At 37.7% G+C, this 17,447-nt stretch overlaps 1 protein-coding gene across 2 annotated transcripts; it reads right to left on the bottom strand.

Moving 5' to 3' along the window:
• Positions 1–5,652: 5,652 nt before the first annotated feature.
• On the bottom strand, positions 5,653–16,275 carry LOC139700290 (popeye domain-containing protein 3-like). 2 transcript variants are annotated; one of them, XM_071598930.1, is made up of 8 exons: positions 15,893–16,275; positions 15,620–15,778; positions 15,058–15,239; positions 12,905–13,036; positions 10,919–11,026; positions 10,619–10,771; positions 7,859–8,048; positions 5,653–7,128 (listed from the first exon to the last, which is right to left on the bottom strand). In XM_071598930.1, the coding sequence occupies exons 1-8, from the start codon at positions 15,972–15,974 to the stop codon at positions 6,920–6,922; spliced, it is 1,215 nt and encodes a 404-aa protein (XP_071455031.1). In that variant the 5' UTR covers positions 15,975–16,275; the 3' UTR covers positions 5,653–6,919. The 2 variants fall into 2 exon arrangements, with proteins under 2 accessions (XP_071455031.1, XP_071455032.1); XM_071598931.1 differs by lacking the exon at positions 15,620–15,778.
• Between the last annotated feature and the right edge of the window lie 1,172 nt (positions 16,276–17,447).

The following is a 17,447-nucleotide window of genomic DNA, read 5'->3' on the forward strand; positions in this document are numbered from 1 at the left end:
TTTTGCATGATCAGATGAACAGATTAGTGATGCATTTAGAACTGAGACCATACTAAATGACTTGGGTATTTATAATATTAAGCTCCCTGGAGTGGTTGGGGCAGTTTCAGTCTTGGGTTGCAAAGAGAACAGTTAAAAGAGTCATGGTGAATTCTTCCAAGGATGGTTCCACATTGCCGCCAACATTTCAACAAATAACTCCTCTGTCATCTTCAGGGGTGAATGCCAAGTCACGGATTCTGGCCGGGATTCCATACTCTTTGCCAGGAGTCAGGTCGCTGCTCCTGATTGATCAATGGTCTAAGCCTGGCTCACAGCTTCCCCGACTGGCCATGACCTCTCCCACGACTTCTCTACCAGATTCGATGTGGTGAACCTTTTCACTTTCACTGTGGTGCAACCTACCAACGTGCTTAGGTTCCTAGAAACCAAATTTGACAAGGACATGGTGAAACTTTTCCACCATTCAATGACGTCAACCTACTTCAAGTGTTACAAATTCTACAAGCAGGCGGTTGTAGTCAGGAGTGGCACCCACGTGAAAAAGGACATCACATTGAAGTTGATCAACATGTTTTCTCCAGTTTTCCACCAAACCAGAACATAGCAAAAATATGGACCATGTCATCAGATGGGAAAAATGACATTATTCCGCTGCTCAGCCAACTATTGGACCCGACTAACCAAGGAGGACATTGAGATCCAGCCGAAGACAAATAATCTCAATGGAAAGAATTCATCATGAACATACACTGGGAAACATCAGATCCTTTTTCAGTTGACAGAGTATTTTCCACATCTTTGTTTTCAATTGTATTTTTTCTTTTGTCGCGAGGACTCACGAATTAGTATTGTAACCATGATGCGTAGGACAATGCCAATCAGACCAACTGCAGTAGAGTTCTAGAAGACGATATTTTGAGTACATCAATTCATGAGATAAAACTAAATTCCTTTCTTCAAATCATGTGGTTTCCGTCCACACAAAGGCCCCAAGATGGCAGATTATCCTCCGTGGATCTACAAATTTTCTTCCAAGATTAATAAATCAACGTGTTATGGTTTCCTTAGAATCTACACAGGAAAATCCCAAAGAGATACATCCAATACTATGGCCAGGGGCTCATTTATGCCTAACCAACATGTACCCCTAGTGTTCCATTAGTCTCTTACTCTGCTCGTCAAATTATAATAACGCAATCAGAAAAATCTCATCTTGACAAACATTTAATAGATTTCCCCCTCTGAAGTAATTTCCATGTGCCAACCATCATGAGGAACCAGAGGTCCTGTACTTAATAGTTGATATAAATATTTGCTCGAGAACGCTGATATTCACCAAGAGCCTGAGGGTATCACCCGACCACAATAAACAACCCAAGGTTGGTTTAATAGGCAAGCTCATCTAATACTATGATCACAGTTAAGGAGAGGGTATAGGAGGCCTCCCCGACAAGTATTTTAATAATTCAGATTTTTGTAGGCCCCCCACTTTATTTAGTTTTCCTTGAAGAATGTGTATGGTCCTACCATACAATATCCTTGCAACACCCATACCTAATATTAAGCCCAACGGCATACACAATATGCACATTAAGGTAGGCGGACCAAGCTCATTGCTTTGTGTCAACTGGTTTCCCAAAAAAGGTCAGGTATCAGAAAAATCACCTAACTTGTGTGAAGCCCAGGATGGTCAGTGGCATGAACCAGAATCCATGGTTTCAATCTTTGAATCTAGCAAACCTGTTATTGACAACTTTAATGTTGACGCGTTAAGCAGAGCACTCAAGGCAACATTTCAGGAAGAAGCAATGGCCACGGTGGAATTTCCATCCCAACCCACGAAGTGTTATGTCTTCATCTCTAGTCCTCACACTCCCCTGACCTTCCCCGTATTCCTTTCTGTCTTCAACCCCTGTCAAACATGATTCTCACTTGCCATCAGGTTCCCTACATAGTTCCTTCTACCAGGAGAAGTTATTTCATATAGCCCTACCATGAAAGTGTACATTAATATATAATTTTGCGATTCAAATTGTCCATTTAATTGATGTCACAGAGGGATTTGGCATGCAATTGTACATTGACAACTATCTAAACCTGGCCTATTAATTCGAGAATTATACACCAATTGAATTGATCGTTTAGAAATCTCACATCTGTATAAAGCCCCAAGGTGAGCGACAGTAAGTACATTTAAACCCGGCATACACAGTAAGTCTAGTCATTGCCACATATTACACATGAAATGCTTTAGTAACAAAAAATGTTCTCTCATATTGTGAAACTACATGCAACCTTTGTGGAGGAAGGAACAAAACCATGACATGTGGACCATCTCAATGTAGCCTAATAAATAACGGACTTTGAAATATTATTATGCATAAAACTTTTTTACTGAACATATTTTTATGTATTTTATGGATAATATAACGTACATAATTCTGTACAGGAAAAACGCAAAAACGTAAATCACAACTCAGAAACTCAAAATGATAAATTAATGTTAAGTTCTGTTCGGCTCATTTGGAGTAAATGAGTACTGTTTTTCATGAGTAGCAGCATCGATTTGCTGTTCCACCAACATTACCCTGGCTACAGCGCTGAGCTACTGTGAAAGCAGTCAGTAAGGGACTTGTGGGGAAAGAAATTTAGCTTAATCAGCCATCATTTGCTGCAAGCCAGAATATGACCACTTTTTAGTTATCCATCATGCAGGACAATTGCATGTCATATCTTAACACTATGCCAATAGCTCCTGTGATCACTGTGAAATTTCTGGGGATGCATTTTCATCACAGTGGCAGCTACTTACTGAACTATGTATAAAGTAAAATGGAGTGGTGTATCAAGTGAGATTTCTCTTTAATAATTTCACTTAAAGTTTTAAAATTAGTTTACCATTCCGACTTTTATATCAGCCTCCTGTGGGATTGCCTAAAGGGATATTTTCTTCAATGAGCCAATTACAAAATATATCTTTAAGTCAAAAAATCTAATTTGAAGTACGTAAGGTGGGAGTACCCAATCATACTTCTTAAAGACTTTCACTGGAAAAATTGAACATATTAACAGCACTCTGTATGCTTGTACATGCATATATGACTCAGATAAATTTCTTTCGAAGTAGTGGTATTTAAATTTGGTGTATGTAAACTCGGAACAAAAAATTGCCAATAAATAGAAACACTGCTTACAACCCAAATGAACATTGGTTCATGGCTGGAAGGTGACGACTATTCCAGGTGGGCCAAATGGATTAAGGCATGGAGGAACTTTTTAAGCGACCGCCGATCACTTCCTCGTAGAGAATCCAAGCATTTTTGTTGCAGTCAGATCCAGAACTTTCCGAGAGACATGAAGTGGGCAGCGTTGTGGGGCAGGATTCACAGAATGAAGTCCAGCCATTTTATTACCTCCTGCACAGCTGCAAGGACATTCTTGAAGTGGGCAGGTCCTCCACATGCACCAGAAGCACTACCATGAGCCTACCTAGTGTATCCATCTTCCAACTGGTGCTCTACCTCTTCCACGGACTTTTGATTCCGCTGTAAAATAATTGTGAAGACAATAAATTACATTTAAATGCACTATGGAGTCACTTGTGATTTTCTTGCTATAAAAAACTGAACACCAAGTGACAGAAGACTTTCAGATTTCCATCTGAGAATCAGGACCATTCAAAGGTAAATCACATTGCAGGCCAAATTTAAACCAATCCTCGTCATTATTTAAATCAAAATCACAACCCAACTTATTCTCAGAAAGTTCTCACTGTGGGCCATAAGTTCAGGCATCAATCCCTAGTGCGCCATGCCGACAGCACACTATCACGGTACACAATGAAATGGAAAAATTTCCCAAAGGTGAGCCCACTACTTGTGCAGAAAGATTCAAGTCCAAACACATTCCACTGCAGTGACGATCTCGGTAATTTTTAAGCAGGAAAGCAAAACTTAAAGAGCCGGGAGAGGAGGGAAGGAGAGCAAGAAAATTTGTTAGCGACTGGGAACAATGGGTGGATGGAATGTTTAGCCGTCAGTACTTTCTGTTTTGGGATGCATGCTTTAAAAGCAATATGTAAGCATATTTTAATGAGGCTCATTCTATTTACACGTACGATGGTAGACGAGGTGATTCCAAAGAAACTGCGGGAGATGCCACAACAGTAACTTTCAATGGAGTCATCCGCTAATGTGCATTTCAATGCAACAATTTCAGTGTGTAAAAATCATTCGCCTTGACAGGGATGACCAAAATGTCAGAGTTTAAGAGGACGCCTCGATAGCTTAACTGCCTAAAGCACTTGACTGGACATTGAGGGATCTGGGTTCGAATCCCAGTCACGGCAAATCTTAAACTTATCAATCCTCCTTAATAGAAGTGGATGTTTTTCTTTGCAAAATAGGCATTAACACATGCGATCACCTCCTCGTCTAATGAAATTCTTCGTCCTCCAAGTGAAACTTCAAGGTTAGGAAACGGGAAAAAGGCAGTGGGTCAGATCTGCATATTCAGGTGAATACAGTGAGTGGTCAACAAATTCAAAGTGCAATTTGTGCATTCCAGCCACAGCGACTGCTGTCGTGTGGGCAGGTGCATTGCTCTGATGGACGAACACTTCCTTCTTCTTTAACTGCAGTTGGGCTTGAGCAATTTCCGCCTCCAGCTTGTCTAGTAATGATGCATAATACCCTCCTCATATTGGCTTACCTTTTTGAAGATATTGTAAGAACACAATGCTCTCACTATCCCAAAACACAATGGTGATCACCCTCCCGGCCAACCCAACAGTCATTGTCTTTTTTGGAGCAGGTTCACCTTTGTGGTCCACTACTTTGAGTATTATTTCATCTCAGGAGTGCAGTAGTGGGTCCAAATTTCATCTTCAGTTAGAGATGCAAAAAATCTGACTCACTTCAATTAAAATGCTCCAACAGGGTCTTGTAAATGTTCATTTGAATGAGTTTTTGGTCCAAAGTGAGCGAAAGTGGTGATGCTGGTGCTTGGTGGCTGTCGCAACTTTTAACCTCCCTGCACATTCGTCACCTGCCAAGTTGGTACGGCCAAGTTTAAATTCAGTCACCCAAAATTTCATGATCGTAAATGATTCTGCAGAGTCCCCATACACAGCTTGTCTTTGATTTGAGACGGCATACTGCCTTTCAAAAACAAATATTTAATGACAGCTTGATACAAAATTGTTTCCATTTTCACAAAAACCCTCACAATGACTGACTAAAATGATTGTCAAACAGCAAATGAGAGTCCAAAATGGCTGAAATTTTGGCGAGTACCTTTCAATGCATCTGCAAACGCATTTCCCAACTTCAGTTAAAGAGTGTTGCCATCTTCATGTTGAGATTGGAAACATTTAAGACAACCCTTGTAGGAGTCAGACCCCCCTCTTGCCTCAAAGGAAAATTAAAAGTTTACGAGGAAGCAACACCAGCATCAATAACAACAATCATCAGATTGACTCCTCATTGTAAAAAATGAAACAGCATCCTCTTAAGCAACAAAAGCTACACAAACATGATGGATCGTAAAAAAAAGGTGTTAGATTGGACCCCTGCAGCCTTCTAGTGTTAAGATACAGGAATTAACATGTTATCCCTGAACTCAAATTAAAAAAAAACCAACAATACACAGTTATGACTTAAGTGAAACACATTTATTAAGACCAGTAAAGAGATTTTTATAGACAAAAGAGTCACACAATTTGTGATATGGCTACACACTTACATATTCCTCTGCCCTGGACGACAGTTAGCACGTGTGTCATGCGTGTAGAAATGACGGCCCCTTGCCATTTCTTGGAGGAGTCCACCTTCCATATTGGAGGTATAATTACAGGGATCAACATTTAAAAATTATTCCAGTCATTAATGCATTGAAAAGATATAAAATTTAATAAGGGCATCGTGTCTGTAATCAGTGAGTTAACAAATTTACCAGTGAAATGATTTATCAGAATTTAATAATGCATTTCTAAAATAACGATACAGCACATTCATTTGTCAATGTTACATAGTACATTAAAGTTCATTACCTCATTCATCCGCTTATTATCTTGCCTTGATTGAACACTGAGCTCAATCAAGGGCTTCGGTATCCTCCCTAAATATTTCCACTCTCTAGTGGCTTGAATCAAAACGTGGTTCAAGCAGGGGGATCCTGAAAGTTTTAGCAAATACCAACATCTGAAAACTGAAACCAATGGGGATGCAATTCAATTAAGCGTCGTGGTTTACATCACAATGCAGCTTTATCATGGATGTTCAAATCTTCTATGGCTATCAGGTGCTGAATTTCACATGTACTGCTTGGGTTTTTATTGCAGTGGCATTCTGCCATTGATGCATCAAGAATCACTACAGTCAATAGGTGATATAAGTTTTTCAAAGATTTGAACAACCAGTGCAGAATGTTGACATAAATCTGGAATCATGCTTGAGCTCACAAAAATGGCAAAAATGGTGATGCACAAAACAGCACATATACTAATTATTATTTAATTCTTGTTATCATTGGCTAGTTTAAAACATTTCTTTATGCAACTGACTTAAATATTCTTCCATTGGATAGGATGAAGACTGAAGGTCCAGAATGTCTAGTAAATATTTTAAGCTTATTTTTAAGTTAAAACACTGAAAAGGAAATAACATGGGCATAAATGTTAGCCAGCAGCTATATTTTAATGCTAAAAAAACAAGAAATATTTGATTTCTGGCATTAACAGTAAAAATTAATGAGTAATGAAAACCATGCCTGACACTGCTTGCATATGAGAGACATAGACACTGTGCCAATCTCAACCAAAATATTTGGGAATTATTTGACACATCAGACCCCCTAAATGGCAATGCAATGCAACCAACAGAAGAGCATGAAATTCTTCCTGCAACCCAACTGATTATTATTCTGCATCGGCCATCTCACAACTGTAAAATTTAGAGCTGGATTCTAACCAGCTCTCAACATCACTGGAAGGTAGCTCCTGGTATGGCTCTATAAGTGCTGGAAGACGTGGGTCCGTGGCAGCTCTCGATGGGATCTCCCTGCCCCAGTTCCAGGGCCTCATTCCTTCCGGACCAGACCAGTCCTCACTGCCACCCGCACTAGCAACTGCCATCGATTAGACTCAAATTAGGAAATTCAAAATGTCTCAGGGAAATCACTATGTGCATTCTTTACACTCATTCTAATTTTCATGTTACTTAAAAATAAATTGATGATTTTAACATATCCCATCATATAATATTAAAATTCCAAAAAAAGCAATATTCACAAGGATAAAATTTCCACAGACACTTCTAAATCGCATAATTCTATAACTTGTTTTTTACAGCAACAAATAATCTTTCCTGTACTACAAATGGAAACTTTCCAGGAAAAACAAAATAATTTCCAGTCATCCAAAAGAAGCACTCAAATATATAGTCTCCAATAAGATCATTTAAATTATGGAGGTTAAGGGTAGTATTTAAATATAAAAGTCATTGCCAAAGAGCTGAAGTCACATTCTGTCATTGTAATTTTTGAGGAACCTCATTGGGTACTAACTTGATCAATAATAATAATTTCATGAATTAAAAATATATTAAAAGTTCACTCATTTCAATACCTAATTTTCAATGGTCAACTTGCAGAGCATACAAAAATATCTGAATTACAGTCCCTAGTCATACATCTAAGCAATGATGCTCTAGGCTAAGCTCTATTCAAACCAATGATTAAAATAAGGCATCACACAAAGAGCATTCAAATGAGTGAATCCAATAATGCATACAAAACAAAATTATGGCAATATTTGTCACCGATTTCCACGAATTGGAAAAAAACCAGGACATCTCACCTGTGCCTCCAGGTGAGAGAGGTGATGTTTTGGCCGATGTGTGGGAGCCAGAGAGACCACCGCCTCCACTGCCAATAGCAGGCAGGACGGGGCTGGCGGCCGAATTATTGGCATTCGCAGATGCTGTCGCTAAACATGATGCTATACTTGGAAGACGGATATCCAAGTGGGACCCTTTCTCTGTCACAATCTGACACAAGTTCAAACAAGGAACATTAATTATTATTACTATTTATTCTCACCAGGCAATCGGGATACAATAAAACAACGAGGTCAGAGGTACATAATATTGGGTACATCAATAAATGATAAATCACAAACTCCGTAGAAATATGTAAAAAAATACTACACAGCAATATTTAAAAATTATATTGTACTATGCATATTTATTCTTTGCAGATATGTTAATTACTCCAAATATTCTCACATAATTTGCTTCTGCAAGTGGACCAAGTAAAATAAAATTTTATTCTTTGAAATTCTATAGGGACCTTGATAGATCATATTGCCGTAACCTAGGTGAAGAGAGGATTTTGAGTTACATCTTTATTTGCAAGCAGCAAAAAGGAATGTTTCTAACAAGATAGAGTAGAAAAATACACATGGAATGCCAGTGAAATGGAAACAAAATAACTAGTCATTTGATACAGATTGCCTTATTTCAGAGTTTGTTAATTATTTCATTGTACAGGTAGCGACGCTTGAATCTGGACAAATTTCAATTTGAACTTCCCGCCATATCGTAGTTCCACTGGAGTTTGCGATTGGGGATCTTGAAAGATATAGGCATCTAGTAAACAACCATAACCTCAAAATGGCCGAGATGTTATGCACAAGTGCGGAGTACAATCAAAGAGCCGCAATTGTCAAAAGTGTTCGCGCTGGGCGTTATATTTCGAAATATGTAGTTCGATTCTTCATCGTGTACCCCACATCAACTGTTTACGATATTGTGGCCAAGTATAATGAATAGGGGAGGCCTGGGGAAGGTTTTGCTGACCCGGCGAGGAAATCTCCTTTGAGGAAATGCGTGCTTATCCGGATTAAAGTGCCGCACCCTGTATATTTTACCCTTAAAGAACCTTCCCTGATTGGAGCTCCACTTGTGACAATTTTTCTAATTGCCATTTCATTAGCAATGCATGTATCAATTAATACACACAGAGAAAATACTTAAGGGGGGACTAGGACGTAGGACCCTTCAAAGAAATGGAGCCATAGGCATTTATGATCCAAAAGAATGGCCACTACTCATAAAAGCAACCAATTTCACCGTAAAGGTTTTAACGCAAGGGAAATAAAAAGCCATCAGCTCGAGTAGCACATCCTGTTGGGCCGAAAGGATTATATAAATATATGAAACAAATCCTCAAACAAGTTGAGTCTGAAGAACAGAAGAGGAAACTGTGGGGTGAATTCAAATTGATAAATTTGTTACTCCATAAATGGGATTCACAAAGCATGTACAGCCGTTTTCTCTGTATGCAGTAAGATAGACAAATAAGTGTCCAATTGAATGAAGGAGTAACTTTAGATGAATGAATTCATTCCAGGAAAAGCAACTCATCTGACCCAAAAAATGTTGCCTTGATGCCACAGCATATAAAACAAGGACTGATGAAAGATGTTGCTAGAGCAACGGTCAAAGAAGGTAAAGGATTCAAATAATCAATGGCAATCATTCTGAATGTTAGCGACAAAAAATTAAGAGAGGACACACAAGGCCTCTGATTGATGGCGGAAATTGCAAAGTCAACATTTGCAAAATTTATACATCCAGCCAAAGAACCCGGAGGATGGAGATTTTTGGTGTCTCTGGTAAAATGTTTCCGTGGCAAGTGTACACAAGAAAAATACCAGCATTTTCCAGTATTTCAGTAACAAAAAATCTTACAAGCAAGGGGCTTTTTTAAAGGTCATATCTGACATTATATCCCTATAATCAATTAAGTATGCCAAAACCAACCGATATTATTGATAAAGGTTAAACACTTCTCTTGTGTAATTTTTATGTTGGGGTGCTGAGGGTAAGGGAGTGTTAAATTTATAGTTAAAGCAAACCAGAAGTTTTATGCAAAATATTAAAAATTTCATGAAAACAAAAATGATTGAAATTTGATAACTCAATATATCCATGGGAATGCATGGCGATCAAATCCTTAATTCTGCTGGCACTAATAATTACTATTTTAGGGCAGCCTGTAGTTTCTAAGCAGCGAGAAACATAACTATGCACAATAGACCATGATTCATGTCAATGCATTCGAGTATGACTCATTGTTAAAAAATATTAAAAAGATGGCTAAAATTGCTTTCCACTACGAAAAGAAATGAAACTGGAATCATAAGCATGAAAAAATTTCATTTTTGTCATCTATTGATAGGCATAATAATATAGGAATCAATTCTAGGCTAGAAAAATAATGCCAATACCAGGGCTCCAATTATGATAGATACAAGCTAACTTATAATAATTCTAGAAACACCCATAAATTTAAGAATTATTAAACTTTCCACAAAACCAAAACACACCAATTCCTTGATGGAGAGCTATCAGTATATAATTAAATAAAATTAAAAGAACTGTGGGCAATGCCACCACAATGACCTCCATGGTCACATCCCCTGACCTGAGACTTTCATTGAATCAAGTTCAGATCAAGGATATCATGTCACGTGGTTGGTTTCTAACTCTTGTCAAACATTTTCCTAACCACATAAAAACTAATGAGGGAGAATGAAAATTAGGATGATACATACTTTGCTATTCATTGCATATAATTTGGTGGCAATGTCCCTTGCAACAAGGGTGGCCAACACGGTAGCCAGATGAGTTTCTTTGACAAGCAAATACTCCAACGCACTCCTTTGCCAACAGAGGTAGCGGCATGATGTTCCAGCCATGATGGAAACCTGCAATTAGGATGATTACATGAAGGGCAATATTATGGATTAAAAATACCATATCGATGAATAAAGACACCAGATATGAATATTTGTGGGTTAACCAGTCATTTAAATATTGTCGTGGTAATTATTCAATATTGTTTTCATTCCTACCTTGAATTTGTCATCTGTAGTAGCTCGACTAGATTCGAATTCAGGAGAATCGAGGAATTCACAGGCATGGATGTGGTGCAGGAACTGCTGGCCAGCCAGAACATTCACCTGAAAGATACCATCAACACTTAAGAAAATATAATGCAGGAGTAACCAATTACCACATAACATTCCTGCTTTTTCCTCTTCAAAAATTACTAATAATTTGACAATGTCTTTGAAAAGTATTAAATGGAATTTTTTTGGTCTAAAATCACTTTGATCTTTTTATATTGAAACAATCAGAATTGAATTGTAAAATTTATTCATGTGCATAACATAATAAATAGTGTTTTATTATAACAGGATGTAATGCATTTGAAAAGTTTGACGGACATAGGGCACCTAGATACCATAATTCACTTGGATTAATTACTTTTAAAATTATTGCAGAGCAAACAGCACCTCATATTTTCAATGCTGCGGGCCATTACGCATGAACTCTTATAAATATCCAGTGTGTAGAAGTCAAAACCTAAATGAATTTCATAAGAAATTAAAAATGTCCATTTTAAATGAGTTTGTAATTTTCCACAGATTTTATTTTACGGTACGATTCCTTTCACCGACTTTCAGCATCATCACGTACAAGTTACAAATACAGCTGTTGAATACATGCCCTTTGAATTGAGGAGTGAGGAAGGGTTTCAGGACTTGGGAAGTTGGCGGTTGTGATTTTATCGGTCAAGGAAAGGAGAGGTGGTGGCGCCTTGGCTATGACTAAGCCTTGGGCCTGCTCCGGGAATATTGGAGGGGTTTGGGGTGGGGGGGTAGAGACCAGGGCAGGGTAATGAGAATATAGAACTGTTGGCTTTTGCTTACCCTTGAGGAGAAGGGCGGCTCTGTAGGAGGGAGAGTGGGAATTTGAGGGTGGTTTGGGGAATTTTCGGAGGTGAAAGTCTGTGATTGAGGTATATTCCAGTAAAGGCAAGGGAGCCAGTACGGAAATTTACACTCATTTAATATGAACATCAAACTATTCTATGAAGTAAAGCCTGAAAGTATACGGGATTAAACCTAGAATACCTTAATCACTCAATCAATGACTTCCACTTGAATTTTTATCAGGTGGACAACGGCATTTTCAAAGGGTTTTTTGAATTAATTTTCTGAGTTTTTTTTATGATTAGTATTAGTTAAATGATAATAATTGGCATGGGATTCACATCCAAATAGTTCATTATTATTCCAATAAATGGTTCAACCATGAAAATACTCTACTTCTATTAATGGAGTTTGATTTATTCATGCAAGGAAAACATTGAGCAATTGCCTGCCAATGTTCACATGGTTTCTGTAGATAAAATAAACGAACCACAGCCAAAGATTTTGCTAATGTGCCATTCATTAAGGTGTTCCCATGGATCTGTTATAGTTCAGGAATGAATGAAAAATATGTCATCCCCAGAAAAATTGCCGACAATTGGAGATGTGAGACGGCAGGCCTGAGATAGACGCAACTGATAAGAGAAAGTTCCAGGGCTCAGAGAGCAACAATTGAGGGATGTCTTGATGATTAGGATTGAAGAATTATTAGGGTGGAAAGTAAACAGAATTTAAACACTTTCTTACTTATGAGTGAACCAGTAGGACTCCACTTTGGTTGCCATGAGACTGTAACATTGTCGAACTTCTTTGCAACTGACTTGCAATGTGACTGCATGTGAAAATTGGAAAAAGAAGATCAAATTTGAAAATGCACATTTTAACAGCTTTGGCAGACATCTCCACAATGTGTTTTTAGGACGAAGGAAAATGATTGCCATCTGGACCTTTTCAAAATTGTACAAAATATTTGAGAGGTAAACTTATGATAAAAATTGAAACAAAAAATTTATAATTATCGAAAATCATAGCGAATATAATGTTTCCCAATTAAGAGATCACCCTTTCTGACTTAGAGATCCCCTCAAGTGTATACTGGAATAACCATGCAATTATTAGTACCTTTCCAGAGAGAAGAAGCCCAAGACGATCAGTACGAGTCAAATTCTGCATGGCATATGCCTCTCCGGCGTGCAATGACATCACCTGGGCAAACTCTGGACTGACCATCTTCTTGAACAAAAGGCGTGACACCTAATAGAAATGTAATGATCAAACTAAAATAAATATGTATCATATACAAATACATGTTTTCACACTTTCTAAAATATTGTACTTTCCAAATATCATTTCTGGTAATTGATACTCGGAGGCATGCAATTTAATAATTTTGAAAACTATGGGAAAAGAAACTCAAATGAAAGTTAGGTAAAACATAGACTTTTAACTACTCTACTGGTTATAATACTGGCAAGTCTAGGGTTATGTTCCATGCGATTGAAATTATATTTTTATCTTGCCAGTTGCATATGTGAAGGGGGGGCGGCTGAAAAGTCAGGCAGGTGTTCAGTCATTCAAACTCTCCATTAAAAGTAGTTCTGACTCAAATATTAAATTTTTAGGTGAAAGTTTTGGGCCTTTTCGAAATTTAGGAAAATATCAAAAGCAGAGAAAACTCACTCTGAAAAGTATTTCCTGCAGGGTATCAAAGAACTGGGTCGAGGGTAAAATAGTAAGGGAACCTAAAACTGTTCAAAATCATTTCCAGATGGCGGACAAATGATTTGATTCCACCAAAAATATCACATCCTTTATTTTATACATTACGGACATGTAATGGATGTAGGTGAGAATACTCAAGTAATTCAAATATGGAAGGGTAGCTACCAAGCCAAGTATGAAAACCTTGATGATATGAAAGAGTTCTGTTGACCAATAGAATTGAACTTGAACAGACATAAGCAATGATTCACACCAGTTGATTCAATCATGAGGCTTACAAACCCAATGAAAGTTTATTCTTCAGAGTCGATTATTTTTTATTCACAAATTATTTGAATTTATAAAAAAATTAAGAGAGTATTTATTTCAAAAATGAAATCAGTAGAGGAAGTACTGATCTGGGGTAGATCAAAGGCATGAAGGTCATGCATAAATGAATGGAGTTTGGGAAAGCATGCATTCAAGTTGCCTGGTTTCTCTGAATTCGTCCCCTTGGGAGTGAACATGCAAAAATAAAAATATGAAAGTTAGTGAGAATTTTTGCACTAAAAAATCTCTTTTCTTGGACAGGCAAGTAATACTGTAATTGAGAAATATTGAACACAAGGCTTTCAGTTGAATTGGAACTGATACTTTGTCCTGCATAATGATTACTCACAGTTTTACCATACAATATAATATTGAATGCATCATGTTTTTAAAGTATCAACATACCACGACAGTGTTTCTTAAAGTTAGCATTTTTGTACAGCTAGGGTATGAAAACAACTGCCAAAAGTTGCTTCTACATTTAAATTTTGGGTTAACATCAAACGTGTTACATAATTTGACCTTTTTTCTTTACCTTGCATCTAAATACTGACTACACAGCACCGTTCTGGAAAGTCACCCTGAAGTTTTCCTCGAGTACAATGGTTAAGAGGACAAATGGCCATCCTTAATGGGCAATCATATGCCGGTCAATGCCAAACTCAATCCTTGTGAAGGCACACACTACAATAAGCCAGATTTCTGAATATAAACATAATACAAAATAATATAAATAAAAAGTAGGAAAAATGAATACATTTATGACAAACAAATAAGGGGCAACCAAAGATACTTTTGACAATTAATTCATTAAACCAAAAATGTAATGCATTTTTGTTTCTAATATTTTTTATATTATAGGGAAGATTGAAAAATAAGAATCACTGAGTTAGATTAAAGAGAAAAAAGGCTGAATATAAGAAAAACAATGAGAATTCATTCAATCACACCTCCAACTCAGTGACTCACTCACTTCAAGATTTCTACTTTTGGGATTCACATCAAACTGACTAACCAAGGGGAAATACAGAAACTTCCAAAATATGACAATTTTGATGAGCACATTGTATACTACGCTTCATAAATGTACGTGCAACTCTATTGAATGTGTAACCAGTCTCACAAATGACAAATTCTTAACTGTCACTGAAATGAATAAAAACTCAAAGTACTGCTGAGAACTGACGTAGCGTCTGTTTATTTTGTACCACTGCTTTTTATTTCGAGCTAAGTGCTATGTTTACCTTAAAAGGTAGGAAAAGCAACCTATAGGCTTCTTCCAGTTCAGGATCGAAGCTCACTGGACGCATCTGATAAGCTGTGTGAAGAAGTTGCACCACATTTAAAACTGCAAGGCCAAAATTCCAAGAGAACACATCAGGAGCACACACCACACTCCAAGCCCAAGTAGAAAAAAGCAGAAAACCTGAAATATCCCGATTGAACTTCAATGAAACACGTAAAAACACAATCCTATCACAGAGTTACGGGCGTTCAATAAATTTACAGGGCATCGAGAATAAATTGCTACTGAAAGCTCAGCATTCCATATCCTTCGGTATCTAACGATGAATTTAACAGCAGAGGACTGAATGATAGCAACACCCATATAATAATTTTGAGAGTAGTGAAAGGGTGATCACAAAATGCCCAATTACCTAATAAACGGAAGTATGGAAAATTAAATTTCTACAAGAGCGGTTCTACATTGCAAAGTTAGCCATCATCCCAAGAACCAAAGAACCCCATTACACAGTTAATATTTTATATCTCACACAATACCATATTCAAGACGCTGACACTCACCAATGATGAGAACCGAATGCATGAATAATGCACCATGGCGAGTGTGCGGCGAAATATATGACATAAGGAAGCAACCGTTGGCCAAATGGAAAAGAAATTGCTGGGGTTCCCTCCATTGTCCACATCCACCACCAAAAATAATTAATCCTTCCAATGTACCTAATGTGTTACAATAAATTAGTAAAAGAAACTTTTCTTTCGATGGGATCTCCAAATAGAACTCAATAATATGTAAATATGGTATTATAAACATAGTCATTGAAATCAACCCACCCCAATGTTGAGTCGATAGAGTATGGTTAACTACTGATGAATTGTCAACATCCAACTGCTGGCTTGCGTTAAGACTTGCCATTTTCTTTAAGGCACTTGATAAATCGACCAGATCGTCAAATATTTTAATGCATACCAGGATTATATCCTAACATACACTTGGGTCTCTTCCACGACTCATAGAATGTCAAATAAGTGGAATACTTCCACGGGCTGTCTTAAAAACCACTACGATTTCGTGCAAATAATAAACAAACACATTTCAACAACATTTCACCACTAACCAAGTATTACGATGACAAACAACAAAGCAATGACAAAAACGCTGAAACCAACAAAATGCCCATACTCCCTTCTCCCACCTCTGACGAAATATGGCCAAGAATTCGTAACAAAAACAACAGAGATCCTCAAGTTTCCCTCTAGCGGCTTTTTATGTAACTTATTTCAGCGTATTTGAACGAGCAATAGCGTTTCGGCAGTTTTTAATGCTTTAGTATTACAAGATCTTTTATTCAAAGTTGTCTCAAATAGTTAATTAATCCACAAAATGCATCGTAATATTACGTTTACCACACACAGTATGCTAGAGCGATGGTGAAAAGAGAGGGGCTTTATTACGCTAGTTATATGAAATATTCATTCCGGTAATCGGAGTTATTTTATTTCGTGAAGCTCCGGGAAAAGCAACCAAGGGCTTCATTAGGTTTCTGTTGATCCTGTGTCCACCTAATTCTCCAGACTTATTATATGATTGGAACGGAGTCTTAAGGCGTGCCATGTAATTGTTGACGACTTACGGGTAATTCTATCGCTAATAAGATACGCATGTACCTCGGGAGAGGCGCGCCTTGTGATATTTTCCACAAAGAAGAGAGAGGGTAATGAAACGCTTCGCGCACCTCGTATTACCGTCTCCTGAGGGCAAAAAGGATCCCCAGAGTACTTCGACCATGTCACGAAATGCACACCACCATCATTATTCTTTCTTATTTAGTATTATAAATATGCATATAGTAATTATAAGTTACTATTTCTTGCCCCACTGTCTTGGTTAATCGAAAGCAACAACATTAACAATATATGTTTAATTTATTAAAATTTGAACAAGAAAAATACGTTATATTTACCTACTATAAACTACTTGGTTGAAAAGATGACTGGGTCAATGACGAGATGATATTTTGATAATCTTACTATACAATTTCGTTACACGTAGTATGAGGATAATTTAGACAATTGGTTGATTGTGGCCGAATTAAGGATGGGTCTCCGGTTTTGTCCTCCTTCGCCTTCGGAAGATGCCATCTGCACAAATCTCTTTCTTTCGTCGCTAATGACCTTTGCATCCTCACTTTGAGAAAGGTCATTTGGCTCGAGATTTTCACCTTTCTGCCGTTGTATTCCGAGGCCAATTTTCGTCTCTGATGAAATTTGAGCTCTTGGCGTACACATGTTCCGGCTGGTGACTGTGCACCAGCCGGGAGGGTTTGGAGCACCGGCGCCAGGAGGGCACTGGCAGGTGCTGCGGGCAAGGAAGACCGCGAGCTATTAA

Source organism: Hetaerina americana, unplaced genomic scaffold, assembly GCF_022747635.1.
Source record: "Hetaerina americana unplaced genomic scaffold, ioHetAmer1.1.p SCAF_10, whole genome shotgun sequence".
Taxonomy (NCBI): Eukaryota; Metazoa; Arthropoda; class Insecta; order Odonata; family Calopterygidae; genus Hetaerina; species Hetaerina americana.